Source organism: Carettochelys insculpta, chromosome 4, assembly GCF_033958435.1.
Source record: "Carettochelys insculpta isolate YL-2023 chromosome 4, ASM3395843v1, whole genome shotgun sequence".
Lineage (NCBI taxonomy): Eukaryota > Metazoa > Chordata > Testudines > Carettochelyidae > Carettochelys > Carettochelys insculpta.
In genome coordinates, this window is record NC_134140.1 from 115,329,354 (window position 1) to 115,343,487 (window position 14,134).

The 14,134-nt window shown below is 42.5% G+C and overlaps 1 protein-coding gene across 1 annotated transcript in view; it reads left to right on the forward strand.

Annotated features, from left to right (window-relative positions):
* STPG2 (sperm tail PG-rich repeat containing 2) overlaps positions 1-13,799 on the forward strand; it is a 400,844-nt gene extending 387,045 nt beyond the window's left edge. Inside the window, exons 13-14 of the mRNA XM_074993576.1 lie at positions 7,750-7,900; positions 13,523-13,799. Coding sequence (XP_074849677.1) covers positions 7,750-7,887 — 138 coding nt within the window. The 3' untranslated portion in view covers positions 7,888-7,900; positions 13,523-13,799. The remainder of the gene's footprint in view (positions 1-7,749; positions 7,901-13,522) is intronic.
* Positions 13,800-14,134: the final 335 nt, after the last annotated feature.

Below are 14,134 nucleotides of genomic sequence, written 5' to 3' on the forward strand. Positions count from 1 at the left end.
CATTTAATTTATATACTCGTTTTATGGTTTACTCTAAAGGAACAGTCTCTCAGGGGCTGATGAAGACTGTAAATTACATAGCTGGTACTTGGAGAATGCAAAGTTATAATAGGATGTTTACTTGGTTCTGAGGAATTAATAGCCAAGTCAAATTCACAGAGTCGTAGTTAATTATCCAGAATACTAAAATAAGTGTACAATAATCATTACCTGTAGCCCAATAATCATTTCCTGAAGCCATGATGACAGTGTCATATAATAAATATATGTCTTGGGTTAAGAAGGCGATCAACTTCAACTTTCAAGTGCATCTGAGATGTATGTATGCTGTATCATATAATAACAGCATGCCTGGTCATGTGTTGTTTATTTGCAGTAAAATATTGCTATTTATTTACTATGTGTACTCTGTTTGGCATGTTTTGCTCTGATGTATAATATCATGTGTTTCTTTCTTTGATTTGTACCTGTGCCTTATACAATGTGCTTTTATTTTACTATCCTCTGTTTTATTGCAAGAGACACAGAAAATCTTCTTATGTCAATAAAAAGGTCATTCCACAAACTGCCTGCACACCACAGTGAAATGTTGGTGGGAACATGAGCTCATCTGAATTATCTTCAGCTAGGGCTAGAGGCAAAGAGGTGGAAAACACCATGGCCATGTCTACATTAGCAATATCTTTCAGAAAATCAGGCCCTTTTTTGAAAGAACACACAGAGAATCCACACACACAAAATGTGCTCTTTAGATTTGAAACCTAAAGAATGCAACTCTTCTTCTGGAAGCCCTCTTCCACTTCCGGATCAGGAAGGATGCCTCCTTTTGAAAGCTTCTTTTGGGAAAAAAAGCATGTGTAGACACTCCGCAGGCCCTTTTTTAAAAAAGAGCTGTTCTCCGGTGCTAGATTTTTTGATCCCTGGCCCATTCTTTTGAAAGAGTGGGGGCTGTGTAGATGTGCTCTATCAAAAGAGCAGATCGATCTTTTGATCTGCTTTTTTGTGTGTGGACACAGTGTTTCGGAAGATCATCCTTCAAAAGATCGCTGAAGTGTAGACACGGCCCATAAGCCAGAGGTGAGCAAACATTTTTTACATTGGGCCCGATTTTTCATCTCTGCCATTAGCAGGGCCCCTCTAACCTGTCTAATGTACTCCAAACCAATGGAAACTTTGGTTATGTTCATATGAAGAAAAAAAAATCCCTTTTGGCACGTATAAGAAAATAAGCCTGTAGAATGTAAAAACTTTATTAATCAGTGTATAAATGGGAACACACACACACAAAACCAGTCACACATTTCAACATTTTTAATGAGGCGAATGAGCCTGAGACCCCATAGCTGATCGTGCTGCGCTCCCCTTATGAAATTTCACCCTCTCACACAAAGGGGCCTGCCCCTCCTTGCACACCACTGCTATAAACAATTGTTACTACCACAGGATATATTTGTGCTTTGTTTCCAGTAATGGATTGGGTGTGCAGGGGGAAAGCAGCAGTTTTGTTACTCTTTTCTTTGTATCTTAAAATACCTCTGTGATTGTAGGCAAACATTTTGGTGTGGAGAAACAGAAAGGTTGAGAAAGTGCTTGCAAAACAGGTTTGAAAATGAGAATGGTATGATTTTTAATGATGGTTAAAACACGATATATTAAAAGTAGCCAAAGAAAGTGAGAAAGTCAAAGAAAGAGGTAAGAATTGTTCTGTAATTCTGTGGGCAGGACTGAGAAATGCTAGAAGAAACCACTGTCACCTTCCAACAAAACATGATACTGTTCTTATATCAGAGACTGAAAAACAACATTAACCAAATCTCTTTCTTAAATTCAGAGGGATGTTTTCCATCTTTTGTCTTTGGGAATTTAAAGATATAATCCATTTTTTTTACTTTACATTTTTACTTATTGCAGAAATGTTTTTCTGGATTAAAGTAAACCCTCTTCAGCATGATCTTCTTGCTTCTTAAAGCTTTTGTGCCAATACTGAATTCTTTTAATACTTCACTTAGCTGTCATCTGAGATTTCTTAGAAGAATTGTTGCTTGATAAATAAATCTGTGATAATAGTCAAACAACGTATAACATAAATAAAATATATACAACAATTGATCATTGAAGACTAGTTTTATTATGCATATCCAGTGGCTCAGAAGTGGGTCTAACCCACAAAAGCTCATTATCTAATTGTTAGTCTTTAAGGTACTACAGGACTGCTTGTTTTTTGTGAAACTACAGACTAACACGGCTACCACTATGAGACTGCATGGCCAGTGATTAAATCTCAGTAAAATTAGTGATTGGAACTGGCTGTTCTTGGGAGTCAGGATGGATCAAAGGACTGTTAATGTGATCTAGGACCTTTTACCTTCAGGTCACGAGCTCCTATCTGATTCAGGTTCATAGGTTGTTCTTCTAATGGTTGTTCCATGACCTGTGTAAAAAGAGTTTATTTTCTTTGTCCCAGTTGCTAGTGGACAGGCATTTATGTAGCACAAACTACTATAATGGGCACCTTTATGCTCTGCAGTGGTGGTAAGGACTGAATTTTCATGGAAATTAAAATATGCTGTAAAATTTATCTATCTATCTATCTATCTATCTATCTATCTATCTATCTATATATATGAGAGTTTGTGCATTTGTCTGTGAGTCGGTCTGTCTGTGAGTCTGTTTGATCAAGGACTCCCTGTAAATGGTAAGAGCTAGATTCATCAAATTTGGTATGCAGCTTCTTCTTGCCCTAACTTAAATCAGGGTCAGGGCTGTTTTTGCTAGGAAAACAGGAAGTGCCCGGAATGGGAATGAAAGAGAGGGGGGCCCACAGAGGAGGGATACTATAGTGCACAGAGACCAGTGAGGGCAGGGGACAATTATACTGCAGAGTGACCAGTGAGAGCAGCCACACCAGCAGGAGACAGGCCAGCTGGAGATGGAGCTCTGCATGTTGGTGGCCTCCAGACAGGCAAGTGTCCCCCATGCCCCAATCATTGCTGGATAGGGCCAGGAGTACTCAAAATCCCAGCCCTACTGGGCTGCACCCCATGGGACTACTGGGGGTGGGGGCTGGGAACCACATTCCAGTCCCATCCAGGAGACACTCCCCCACAGAGCTTCACCATTGTCCCCACTTCTCATGGACATGGTGTAGGCTGGGGTGGGAAGCAGCTGCACCCTGTGGTACATTGCTCTTTTATTTAAAAAAAACAAAACAAACCAAAAATTCATGACTTAAAGACCCAAGCCACACTGGGTAAATCTGCTAGTACTTTCTAAGTAGAGAAATGTCCATTTTTAAAAAAAGAAATGTGTATAAGCTGTTATATCTTAATAAAACTCCTTGAGAAGTGGCTACTCATTAAAAAGAAATATGGAGGAGCAATCCTATAAGGTATGCATTCATCATCATCATCAACAACCATGGCCTCAGCGCCCATTGGTGTCTGATGCCTCCCTCACTATTTCCTTCCATCATTCTGTGTCCAGTGCAGAGTGGCGTAGTTTCTGTAGACTAGCTCCGCAACAATCTACTATATCATCTACCCATTCTCTGTGTGGTCTGCCTTTCCTGTATCAAACCATCCATTATGCCAAATACCAGGGTCTTGATTTTTCATTCATCATTCATTCTGCAGATATGTCCAAGTAGCTGTAACTTACGTTGTATAAGCTTCTGCAGCAGGTTCTCTTTTGGCTGTATCTTTCTATATAATCCCTCATTGGTGACATTCTGCATCCACCCTACTCTCAGGATCTTTCCATAACAGCTCCTCTCGAATGCTAATGTCCTTCTGTTTGAATCTTTCGTTATCACTCTGTTTATCCGGGCGATATCTGAGCCGGCATCTTTTATCCATTAGTCGTACTGACATAAGATTTTATTCATGTTGTGTCTCGATCAGTGCATCAACAGTCATCTGACCTCTTCCTTTATCCAGGTTTGGGACTGGCATGGAACCCAAAAGCCGTGTCTACACGTGCACGCTACTTCGAAATAGCGCCCGTCACGGCTACACGGCTATTTCGATGTTAACATCGACGTTAGGCGGTGAGACGTCGAAGCCGCTAACCCCATGAGGGGATGGGAATAGCGCCCTACTTCAAAGTTGAACGTCGAAGTAGAGCACGTGTAGACGATCCGCGTCCCACAACATCGAAATAGCGGGGTCCGCCATGGTGGCCATCAGCTGAGGGGAGGGGCTCTATGGTCACCGTGTGCAGCAGCCCTTAGCCCAGGGCTTCTGGCTGCTGTAGCTGGGGATCCATGCTGCATGCACAGGGTCTGCAACCAGTTGTCGGCTCTGTGGATCTTGTGTTGTTTAGTGCAACTGTGTCTGGGAGGGGCCCTTTAAGGGAGCGGCTTACTGTTGAGTCCGCCCTGTGACCCTGTCTGCAGCTGTGTCTGGCACCCTTATTTCAATGTGTGCTACTTTGGCATGTAGACGTTCCCTTGCAGCGCCTATTTCGATGTGGTGCTGCGCAACGTTGATGTTGAACGTCGATGTTGCCAGCCCTGGAGGACGTGTAGACGTTATTCATCGAAATAGCCTATTTCGATGTCGCTACATCAAAATAAGCTACTTCAATGTAGGCTTCACGTGTAGATGTAGCTCTAGAGGCTTTGTGGCAGAGAGAAGGTATGCGGCACACACAATTAATTAGAAGTGTTGGCACTCAACACCTTCCAGGATCAAGACCTTAGAATTCACACACAGATCCATAGAGGATAATTCAGGGCTTCTTTATGTTTCTCTGCAAATGCATCAAATTTGAAAAGAGCCAAAAGGGTAACAACATTCCTTCTGTCCTTGCTGTAATATATAGTGTTGTTCCCTTTGTCTGAGCTGAGGAGATGATCCAGCAACAATCAGAAGAACCTCCTACAGACTGTTCTGATGACACTCAGGGTTTATTCCAGTTTGGCTATATCTACACTAGCAAGTTTTGTTGACAAGACTTATGTCAACATCCAAAAGTGAACAAAATAAAATTACAAGAGGTGTGTACCCTGTCTCCCTCTGATGACAGATCATGTCAACATTGGTGGCACCATCACTGACAGCATGAGCAATGCACAGTGGATATGTATCCTACAGTGTGGCGTTGTAGGAAGGCAGAGATGATCCCTGCACATTTTGGGATTCCCTCTGAGTTCTCCCACAGCCTCTTCAGCTGCTGGGAGTGGCATCATGAGTAGCTCTATATGAGCTCTCCATGTCAAAGCAGCAGTCTGTCCCAGTCCCCCTGCAGCAGCAGTCTGCCTGGGATGAGGAGCATTCCGATGATTTGTTCTTTGTTTGTTCCCCAAAGGGAGCAGCTCACTCAGATGTCAGATATTTCCCAGAGCTTTGAAAGAGGAGAGGCGCATGCCTATAGGGCAACAGAGATAAAAATATTCAGCAGAGCCCTGAGGGCAGGAATTGTGGGATACTGGTGGGCTATGTCTGTGCTAGCGAGTTTTGCTGACAATACCTCGTTTTGTTGACAAAACTGGTGTAATGTCCATGTACAAAATATGTTTTGTTGACAGTATGTTGACAAAAGTCAGCACTTCCACCGAGAACTTTTTTCTCTCTCAGATGAGGAAAAGTGCCTTTTGTCGACAGTTTCTGTTGACAAAAAAACTGGTGGATGCTCTGGGGGCTTTCTCTTGACAGACAGTCCAAGACAATAGGCAGCTTTGTCTGCTGTGCTTCTTGTTTTGTTGCGAGAGCAGCTGGGCATCTGCCTGCTCTGTCTACAGAGTGCAGCGCTCTTCCGATTGGCTGTTGTGTGTGGCCATGCTCTGTCGACAGAAGTTTTGTTGGGAAATCTCTTCCAACAGTGACTTCTGTCAACAAAATGCTGTAGTGAAACAAGACAGCAGTCATGTAGCACTTTAAAGACTAACAACATGATTTATTATGTGATGATCTTTTGTGGGACAGACCCATTTCCTCAGATCTATAGGATTTCCAGTCTAGACCCAGATATATAGTGCAGAGGTCCAAAAAAATTGCAATAAAAACTGTCAGTTTGCTGTAGTGTAACAACCATAGCCATGGAGACCAGTTCTGCTGACAAAACAAACAGTAGGGCTGTGTCTACGAGCCCCTTCCTTTTGAAAGGGGCATGTTAATGAGCGAGTTCGAAAGATCCTAAGGAGGTACGGCAATGAATATGCAGTGCCTCATTAGCATAATGGCGGCTGCAGCGATTCAAAAGTGCAGCTTTTCGAATTATGTGCTGCCCATGGAGACGGGACCTTCCGAAAGGACCCCCAGTTTTCAAAACCTCTTCTTCCTATCTGGTGTTAGGAAGAAGGGCTTTTGAAAACTGGGGGGTCCTTTCGGAAGGTCCCGGCTCCACAGGCGGTGCGTGATTTGAAAAGCCTCACTTTCAAATCACGGCGGCCATCATTATGCTAATAAGACACTGTATTCATTGCAGTGCCTCATTAGCATATTTCGAACCCACTCATTAACATGCCCCTTTCAAAAGGAAGGGGCTCGTGTAGACATAGGGTAGGTGTTTACACTGGCTGTTTGTGTGGTGGAAGTTTTTGTCACCAAAAATAGTTTTTTCTCCCATCAAAAGTCACACTGAAGTGTAAATGCACTTACTGTTTTGTGGGCAGAAGGCAGTTTTTAGTGACAAGACTTGGGTGTGTAGACATAATCTACATCTATTCTGTTTTCTGAAGGCAAGTTTCATGTACTTCTTTTACTTGCTGAGCTGGTATGTGTGTGTTTGGGAGTGGGGAGTGGTGACTGGACATAGAATCAGTTAAGAAATTGGCAACCTAGATGATCATACATGCAGCTTATTGTTCACAAGCTTGTCTTGAGGTCTCAGGACTGCCTGGGGCTTAAGAATGTGGAAAAGGCAGCAGACTCAACCCTTGCAGGGGAAAGAGGACCTTGCATAATAACTTCAGCAACTCTCTCTGATCAAGGTGTCAGGGGTTGTTGATGGATGGGATTCAGTTGCAAGCTTCCAAGAGGAGGATCATAATGAAAAGGGAGCCTTTCCACGTGGTGGGAGTGCTGTATACAGAGATCCCCTCCCTAGCTCAATTCGTTGTTATGTGAATGGCCAGGACATCCAGTTATTAGAAGGTAGTTAGACTCCCTGTCAGACCCAAGTATTCACTGTCTCCAGAATGGCTTTACTTTTGTAGTCTAAGCCTAAGGATGTACATTTACTTTCAATCTGTTAATCTTTTTACTGGATCTGTCTGCTCCTACCTCTGTGGCTGATCACAACATAGCTAACAAATAAAATTAAACAAGAGTGAGTAAATACTAAACAACATCGGAAATATAAATAATGACTGTCTTGCAGAATAATCATCTGCCACCACAGCATTTCCTTCCCTCATGTTTTTTCTCGCTTCCCTTCACTCATGCTGTGAAGACTTCTGTTGGCATGCCCCATGATTTTTTTTAAAAGGATTCCTAAATGTAAGTTTAACATCCGTATGTAGGCATCTGAATATCTTGTCTGATTTTCAATGGTTCTGAGTACCTGCAGTTTCCACCACTATTTACACATCAGTACTCCAAAATGGAAGAGAGTAATATAGTGTTCTTACCTACAGTTGATAACGGTAAGTGCTTTTTCCATACAGAAGCTTTGGATAACCTATATCGGAGGACACATTCTCTTGTGGAAAGCAGAATCTTTCTTTCCAAGGAAGTGTGTAAGCAAGATTACTGTAGAATTATGCTTATTGTAGAGATGACTGAAATTTATATATTTATGTTTCCACAGCTAGGCCCACTGTTTAAGGATACTGTCCTGAAGAGAACATTTAATGCTACCTTACAGAAGCCTACCACAGCTCAGATGAAGAACACTGTTAGCAAACACAACACAGTGCGGCTAGCCACACTCTGCTTGTCTACTTAGAAATACTTTCCTGGTGAGTATGCTTATCTATATTACTAGAAGATTTAAGAGTTCGTATTAGATTGCTTCATTTTCTCATAAATTTTCATACAAAACATTACTTTTAATTTGATTTCATATGGGAAATGACTGTCTTTTTATTCCATTCAGCAGAAGAAACTGCTAAATATATTTGCAAATATCCTCCTACATATTAATATTTGTACACAGGAGATAGATAACAATTTTGGAATAAATATTACAGTGGAGCAATATACTCACGGTTAAAGCAAATGATAATTGTTCCAGGCATGGAAAGGAAAGTTTATTAGTGATCTGCAGAGAAAACTGTGGAAATTACACATAAATGAAATGTAGGTGACAGGCTTTTCCGTAGCGCGTGTCCTTTCTCTATCGGCTGAAGCAATGAACGCACACCTAATACTAATACAGGATTGTACTCTGTTAGTGTGATTACAAATGTAAGATTGTGGCTTTATTTCAAAGGCAGGCAGAAGTAATTGAGCTCTGAGGGGCAAGTTGCAAAATTAAAGGTAAACTTCAGTTTAAAATAATGTTAAAGAAAATTCAGAAGTCTGACTTAACGATATCTGCAAAGGTACAGTGGTCGCCATTGAAAAGCAAACATTGATCATGGCTACCACATGACAGCATTTGAGACTAAACAGCATTTTTCTGTGTTTAGAATAGACTTTTATTTCATGTTCCAATATGTTAGGGAATGTTAATGTTACCTCTCACTCCATTGTTAATAAGCTATTCAGTATTTTGTCAGCTCACAGTGGAGTTTAGAGGTGTTGTAGAAAAGCGTATCATGTAAACATCCTTCCCTCATCTAAAGAGATGTGTAAAATATTTCCTTTGGGTACTTAGTAAAAACAGCAAACATTAGAACTCAGATTTTCCTTCCTTTTGTAGTTTCATAGTCCAAACCAGACAGGGGTGCCATTTTGTGGGCGGTGGAGGGGGTGAGTCCAGGATTCTGTGCTGGGATCTACTCACCATAACCCCAGATAGAGTTCTTATATGCAGCACAGCCTCAGTGTGAAATGTGAGGAATTCTGAAGCTGGAGAAGAACATCTTTTGCATCAGGGAATTTGTTTATAAACAGAGGCAGTGTGAATATTACAAAAAGTTGTCATTACATAAATTAAGGATCATTAAATATTCCCAAAAGAATTGTGGGCTGCTCCAGTCAAAAATTAGGCAATGAAGGGTTGGAATAATTGGTGAGAATGGAGAGAAGTAAAGAGTGGTGTCCCCAAGTATCTATAATGGGAGCAATGCTGCTCAAAACATTCATATCTGATCTGGAAAAAGGACAAACAGTTAGCTGGCAAAATTTGCAGATGATATAAAATTTATTCAAGACTGTTAAGTGCATAGGAGCCTGCAAAGAGTTACAATAAGAACACAATGGCAGGTGCGAAATGTTGAGAAATGCAAAGAAATGCACATGGCAAAATATAATCCCAACTATACATACAGAATGTTGGGGCCTAAAGTAGCTGAACCCCTCCATAAAGGAATCTTGGAATTACTGTGAGTGGTTGTCTGAAAATATCTGCTCCATGTCTAGTGACAATAAAGAAAACAGACTATTGGGAGTCATTAGGAAAGGGATAGATAACAGGACAGAAAATACCATATTACTTCTATATACATCCATGGTACACCCACATTTCAAATAATTTGGGCAGATTGGATCACCCTATCGCGTGAGTCTGTTGCATGAAATTTCATCACCTAATAAATCATTTTGTTGGTCTTTAAAGTACTACATGACTGCTGGTTTGTTTTGTTAGAATACAGGCTAACACGGCTACCTCTCTGTTACCATCCTAACAAAGGTAGACTGAATTTGGAAAAAGCACAGAGAAGGGCACAGAAATTGTTAGGCGTACCAAAGACATTCCATATGGGAAGAGATTAAAAAGACTAGGACATTTCAGCTTGGAAAAAAGTGATTGGGGGGCGGGGGAGACATGACAAAGATCTATCATGAATTATTATGTGAAAAGATTGAATAAGGAGGTGTTATTTACTCCTTCAAATAACAGAAGAACTGGGAGTCACTCAATGAAATTAATAGGCAGTAGATTTAAAGGAAACAGAAGAAAGTTTTTCTTCACAGTCAGCCCATGGAATGCTTTGCCAGAGGATGCTGTGAAGGCCAAAACTGTAACATAATTAAAAAAAGAACTATGCAGCTATGTCTACACTTGTCCCCTGCTTTCAAGGGGGCATGGTAATCAGGCTGATCGGAGATTACTAATGAATATTCAGCACTTCATTAGGCTGATTCTCACCTGCAGCAACTTCGAAGTATCACACTTCGAAGTATCACACTTCGAAGTGCCGGCATGCGTGTAGCTGCGGGCACTTCGAAGTGCCTTTACTCTCAAGTGCCTAAATAGCCCCTTGAATCATGGTTAAAGTTGCCTCCCCCACAACCAAAATCTGAAATGACACCCCTGCAACCAGGCTATACTGAACTGTACCTCATCTTCCACTTTTTAGAACTGTGCAAAATATCTCCATTTAACTTCAGACGGATTCAATACTGTAGAAGACAGGAATTCAAGTTTTGGTTCTGTAGCCAGCCCACAAAAATTCAGTGAACATGGGGTTAACTTAAAATAGCTGTTAGGCTGGTGAAACTCCCTTTCCCCCAGACTGATGGTTTTTGTTTTTGCTCTAACAAATCCCCTCACTCACTGGGGCTTGTTTGAAGAGATAACAATGGTAAGTGGGAAAGAGGGAAGCAAACCTGAAGTACTTGCAACTTCCATCGTGGCTTATTGAGCCCTATTCTTCCTGTACTATAGTCTGTGTGCCTACAGGGGTGCATAGCTGGCTGGATAACCATGATCAGAGTAGTTAGCGATGGTTTGCGGTCATATTGGAAGGGCATAACAAGTGGGGTTCTGCAGGGATCTGTTCTGGGACCAGTTCTATTTAGTATCTTCATCAAACATTTTGATATTGGCAGAGAGCATATGCTTAGTAAGTTTGCAGATGATACCATGCTGGGTGGGGTACAACTGCTTTGGAGGATTGGGTTATAATTCAAAATGATCGGACAAACTGAAGAAATGGTCTGAGGTAAATAGGATGAAGTTTAATACATACAAATGCAAAGTACAACACGTAGGAAGGAACAATCAGCTTCATACACACAGAATGGGAAGCGACTGTCTCAGAAGGAGTACTGCAGAAAGGGACTTAGGAGTCATAGTGGATCGCAAGCTAAATGACGAAGCGGGTCTTTGCCCATGAAAGCTTGTGCTCCAAAATATCTGTTAGTCTATAAGGTGCCACAGGACTTCTTGTTGTTTCACAAACTAAATGACTATGTCCACACTAGCACACTATAGCTGCGTCTACACGTGCACGCTACTTCGAAGTAGCGGCACCAACTTCGAAATAGCGCCCGTCGCGTCTACACGCGTCGGGCGCTATTTCGAAGTTAACTTCGACGTTAGGCGGCGAGATGTCGAAGTCGCTAACCTCATGAGGAGATAGGAATAGCGCCCTACTTCGACGTTCAACGTCGAAGTAGGGACCGTGTAGACGATCCGCGTCCCTCAATGTCGAAATTGCTGGGTCCTCCATGGCGGCCATCAGCTGGGGGGTTGAGAGATGCTCTCTCTCCAGCCCCTGTGGGGCTCTATGGTCACCGTGGGCAGCAGCCCTTAGCCCAGGGCTTCTGGCTGCTTCTGCGGCAGCTGGGGATCTATGCTGCAGGCACAGGGTCTGCAACCAGTTATCAGCTCTGTGTGTCTTGTGTTGTTTAGTGCAACTGTGTCTGGGAGGGGCCCTTTAAGGGAGCGGCTTGCTGTTGAGTCCGCCCTGTGACCCTGTCTGCAGCTGTGCCTGGCATCCCTATTTCGATGTGTGCTACTTTGACGTGTAGACGTTCCCTCGCTGCGCCTATTTCGATGTTGGGCTGAGCAGTGTCGAAGTTGAACATCGACGTGGCTGGCCCTGGAGGACGTGTAGACGTTATTCATCGAAATAGACTATTTCGATGTTGGCTGCACGTGTAGACGTAGCCTATGTCAAAGTAGCCTATTTTGAAGTAAGAGCATCCAAATAGGCTACTTCGACGCATATCATCTACACATCCTTCGGGGCTGGTGCCTTTGACGTTCAACGTTTAAGTAGCGATGGGGAAATGGGGAATATCGAAAGGAGCTGCCCTGAAAGAACATGAGGAATGTCCACACACACAAGCTCTCCCCGTCGAAATAAGGGGCCAGCAAAGCCTGTGGATGGGGTTACAGGCTGGACTAGCCCTTCTGGGGTAACAGCAAGCCACGCCCTTAAAGGGCCCCTCCCAGACACACTTGGCCTGCACAGCATGAGGTCTGCAGAGCCAACAACCTGTTACAGACCCCGTGCACACAGTTGGACCCCCCAGCAGCAGCAGCAGCAGCAGCAGCAGCTAAGGGCTGCTGCATGTGGCAACCATAGAGCCCCGCAGGGGCTAGACAGACCATCTCTCAACTCCTCAGCTGATGGCCGCCATGGAGGACCCCACTATTTCGAAGTAGCAGGACGCGGATCGTCTACACATGCCCTACTTTGACGTTGAACATCGAAGTAGGGCGCTATTCCCATCTTTGGATAGGAATAGCGATTTCAATGTCTCGCCGCCTTGTGTCGCATGTAGACGCAACACGTGCTATTTTGATGTTGTGCCAGCTACTTTGAAGTAGCCGGCTAGTGTAGACGCACCCAATATGAGTCAACAGTGTGATCCTGTTACAAAAAAAAGCACACATGATTCTGGAATACATTAACAGGAGTGTCGTGAGCAAGACACGAGAAGTCATTCTTCTCTTCTACTCAGCACTGATTAGGCCTTAGTAACAGAAAGGTAGCCGTGTTAGTGTGTATTCTAACAAAACAAAGCAGCAGAAATGTAGCACTTTAAAGACTAACAAAATTATTTATTTGGTGATGAGCTTTCGTGGGACAGACTCACCTCAACAGGTCAATAGCATTTCCAGTACATACTGACATCTGTAAGTATAGAGGTCCAAAAAAATTGCAATAAAACTGACAAATCAAGTACATAGGACTGAAGGAAGGGGGTGAGGGTAAGGGGAGGTTAAGTGTCTTCCCTGAGGTAATTAAGAGCATGTACGGAAGGGAAACAGTCCTTGTAATGTGTGAGGCAACTGTCTCTGTTCATACCAACTGTTAATGTGTCAAATTTGAATATGAGCTCCAATTCACAAATTTCGCTCTTTCACACTGAACACTTCAGTGGAGTGATCCATTCTGTTAAAGACCTGAGAATTTGTGTCTTAGAACAAAGAGACTGTAAAAACAGATTACGAGAGAAATACATGGACCCTCTCCCATCTTGCCCCACAGGACATGGTGGCTGTCAGTCCTACTGTTGCAAATGGAATAAACACATATCCACAGCATACCCCAAACAGCCCATGCTAGGATTCATTAATTGCCTAAAATAGTTCGATAGGTTTCCTGAAGCCACTTCACTCAAAAGAATTTTATGTTTCTAATAAGCTGGAGGATGTTTAAAAGGATTCCTTTAGTTAAGGTTTAAGAGTCAGACTTAGTGAACCAGATTTTTCTTTTCTTTTCTTTTGTTTCACACAGGCATAATCCAGCATTAGTGTCTATTAATGATTGAATCGAGCTGAAAGTTCTCTTCCAAAGGATTGCTTACATTTTAATGATGTCCTCCATCAGCGGCTCAAAGGAACATGATTGCTCGTATAACCTCCAGAGATAGTAAAGCTGTTCTTGCAAGAGATCTTATTCAATTGTGCCCTCCTCTGTGCTTTATTTCCTATTACCAGACATCTGTTCCGGTTCTTTTTTAGCTCATGAAGCACCGATTGTCCTCTTTTTAAAGTACAAGAGCAAATAAAACTATGAGATGAAAAGTTTGTTTCTGTTTGCCTTTTTCCTTCCCATTCTCCTCTCTGCCAGGTTCCTGAGAAGGCACCAGACTATAAAACAGCAGACAATAGGAAACAAAAATGAAGGTGACGGTTGAGTTTTTTATGTCTGTCCTCATTGGGATGAATTAACTGACAGCCTGATTGAGCCAGTATGTCTGAAACCCCTACCACAAGCATAGGAATGGGGAAAGATAAACCCGTGAGGCTTCCTTCAAGACTGTTTTTCCTCAGAATATTTAAATAGGCAAAAGATGTATCCCCCTCCTTTCAATATAAATCAGGATGCTGGTCCCTGAACCTCATA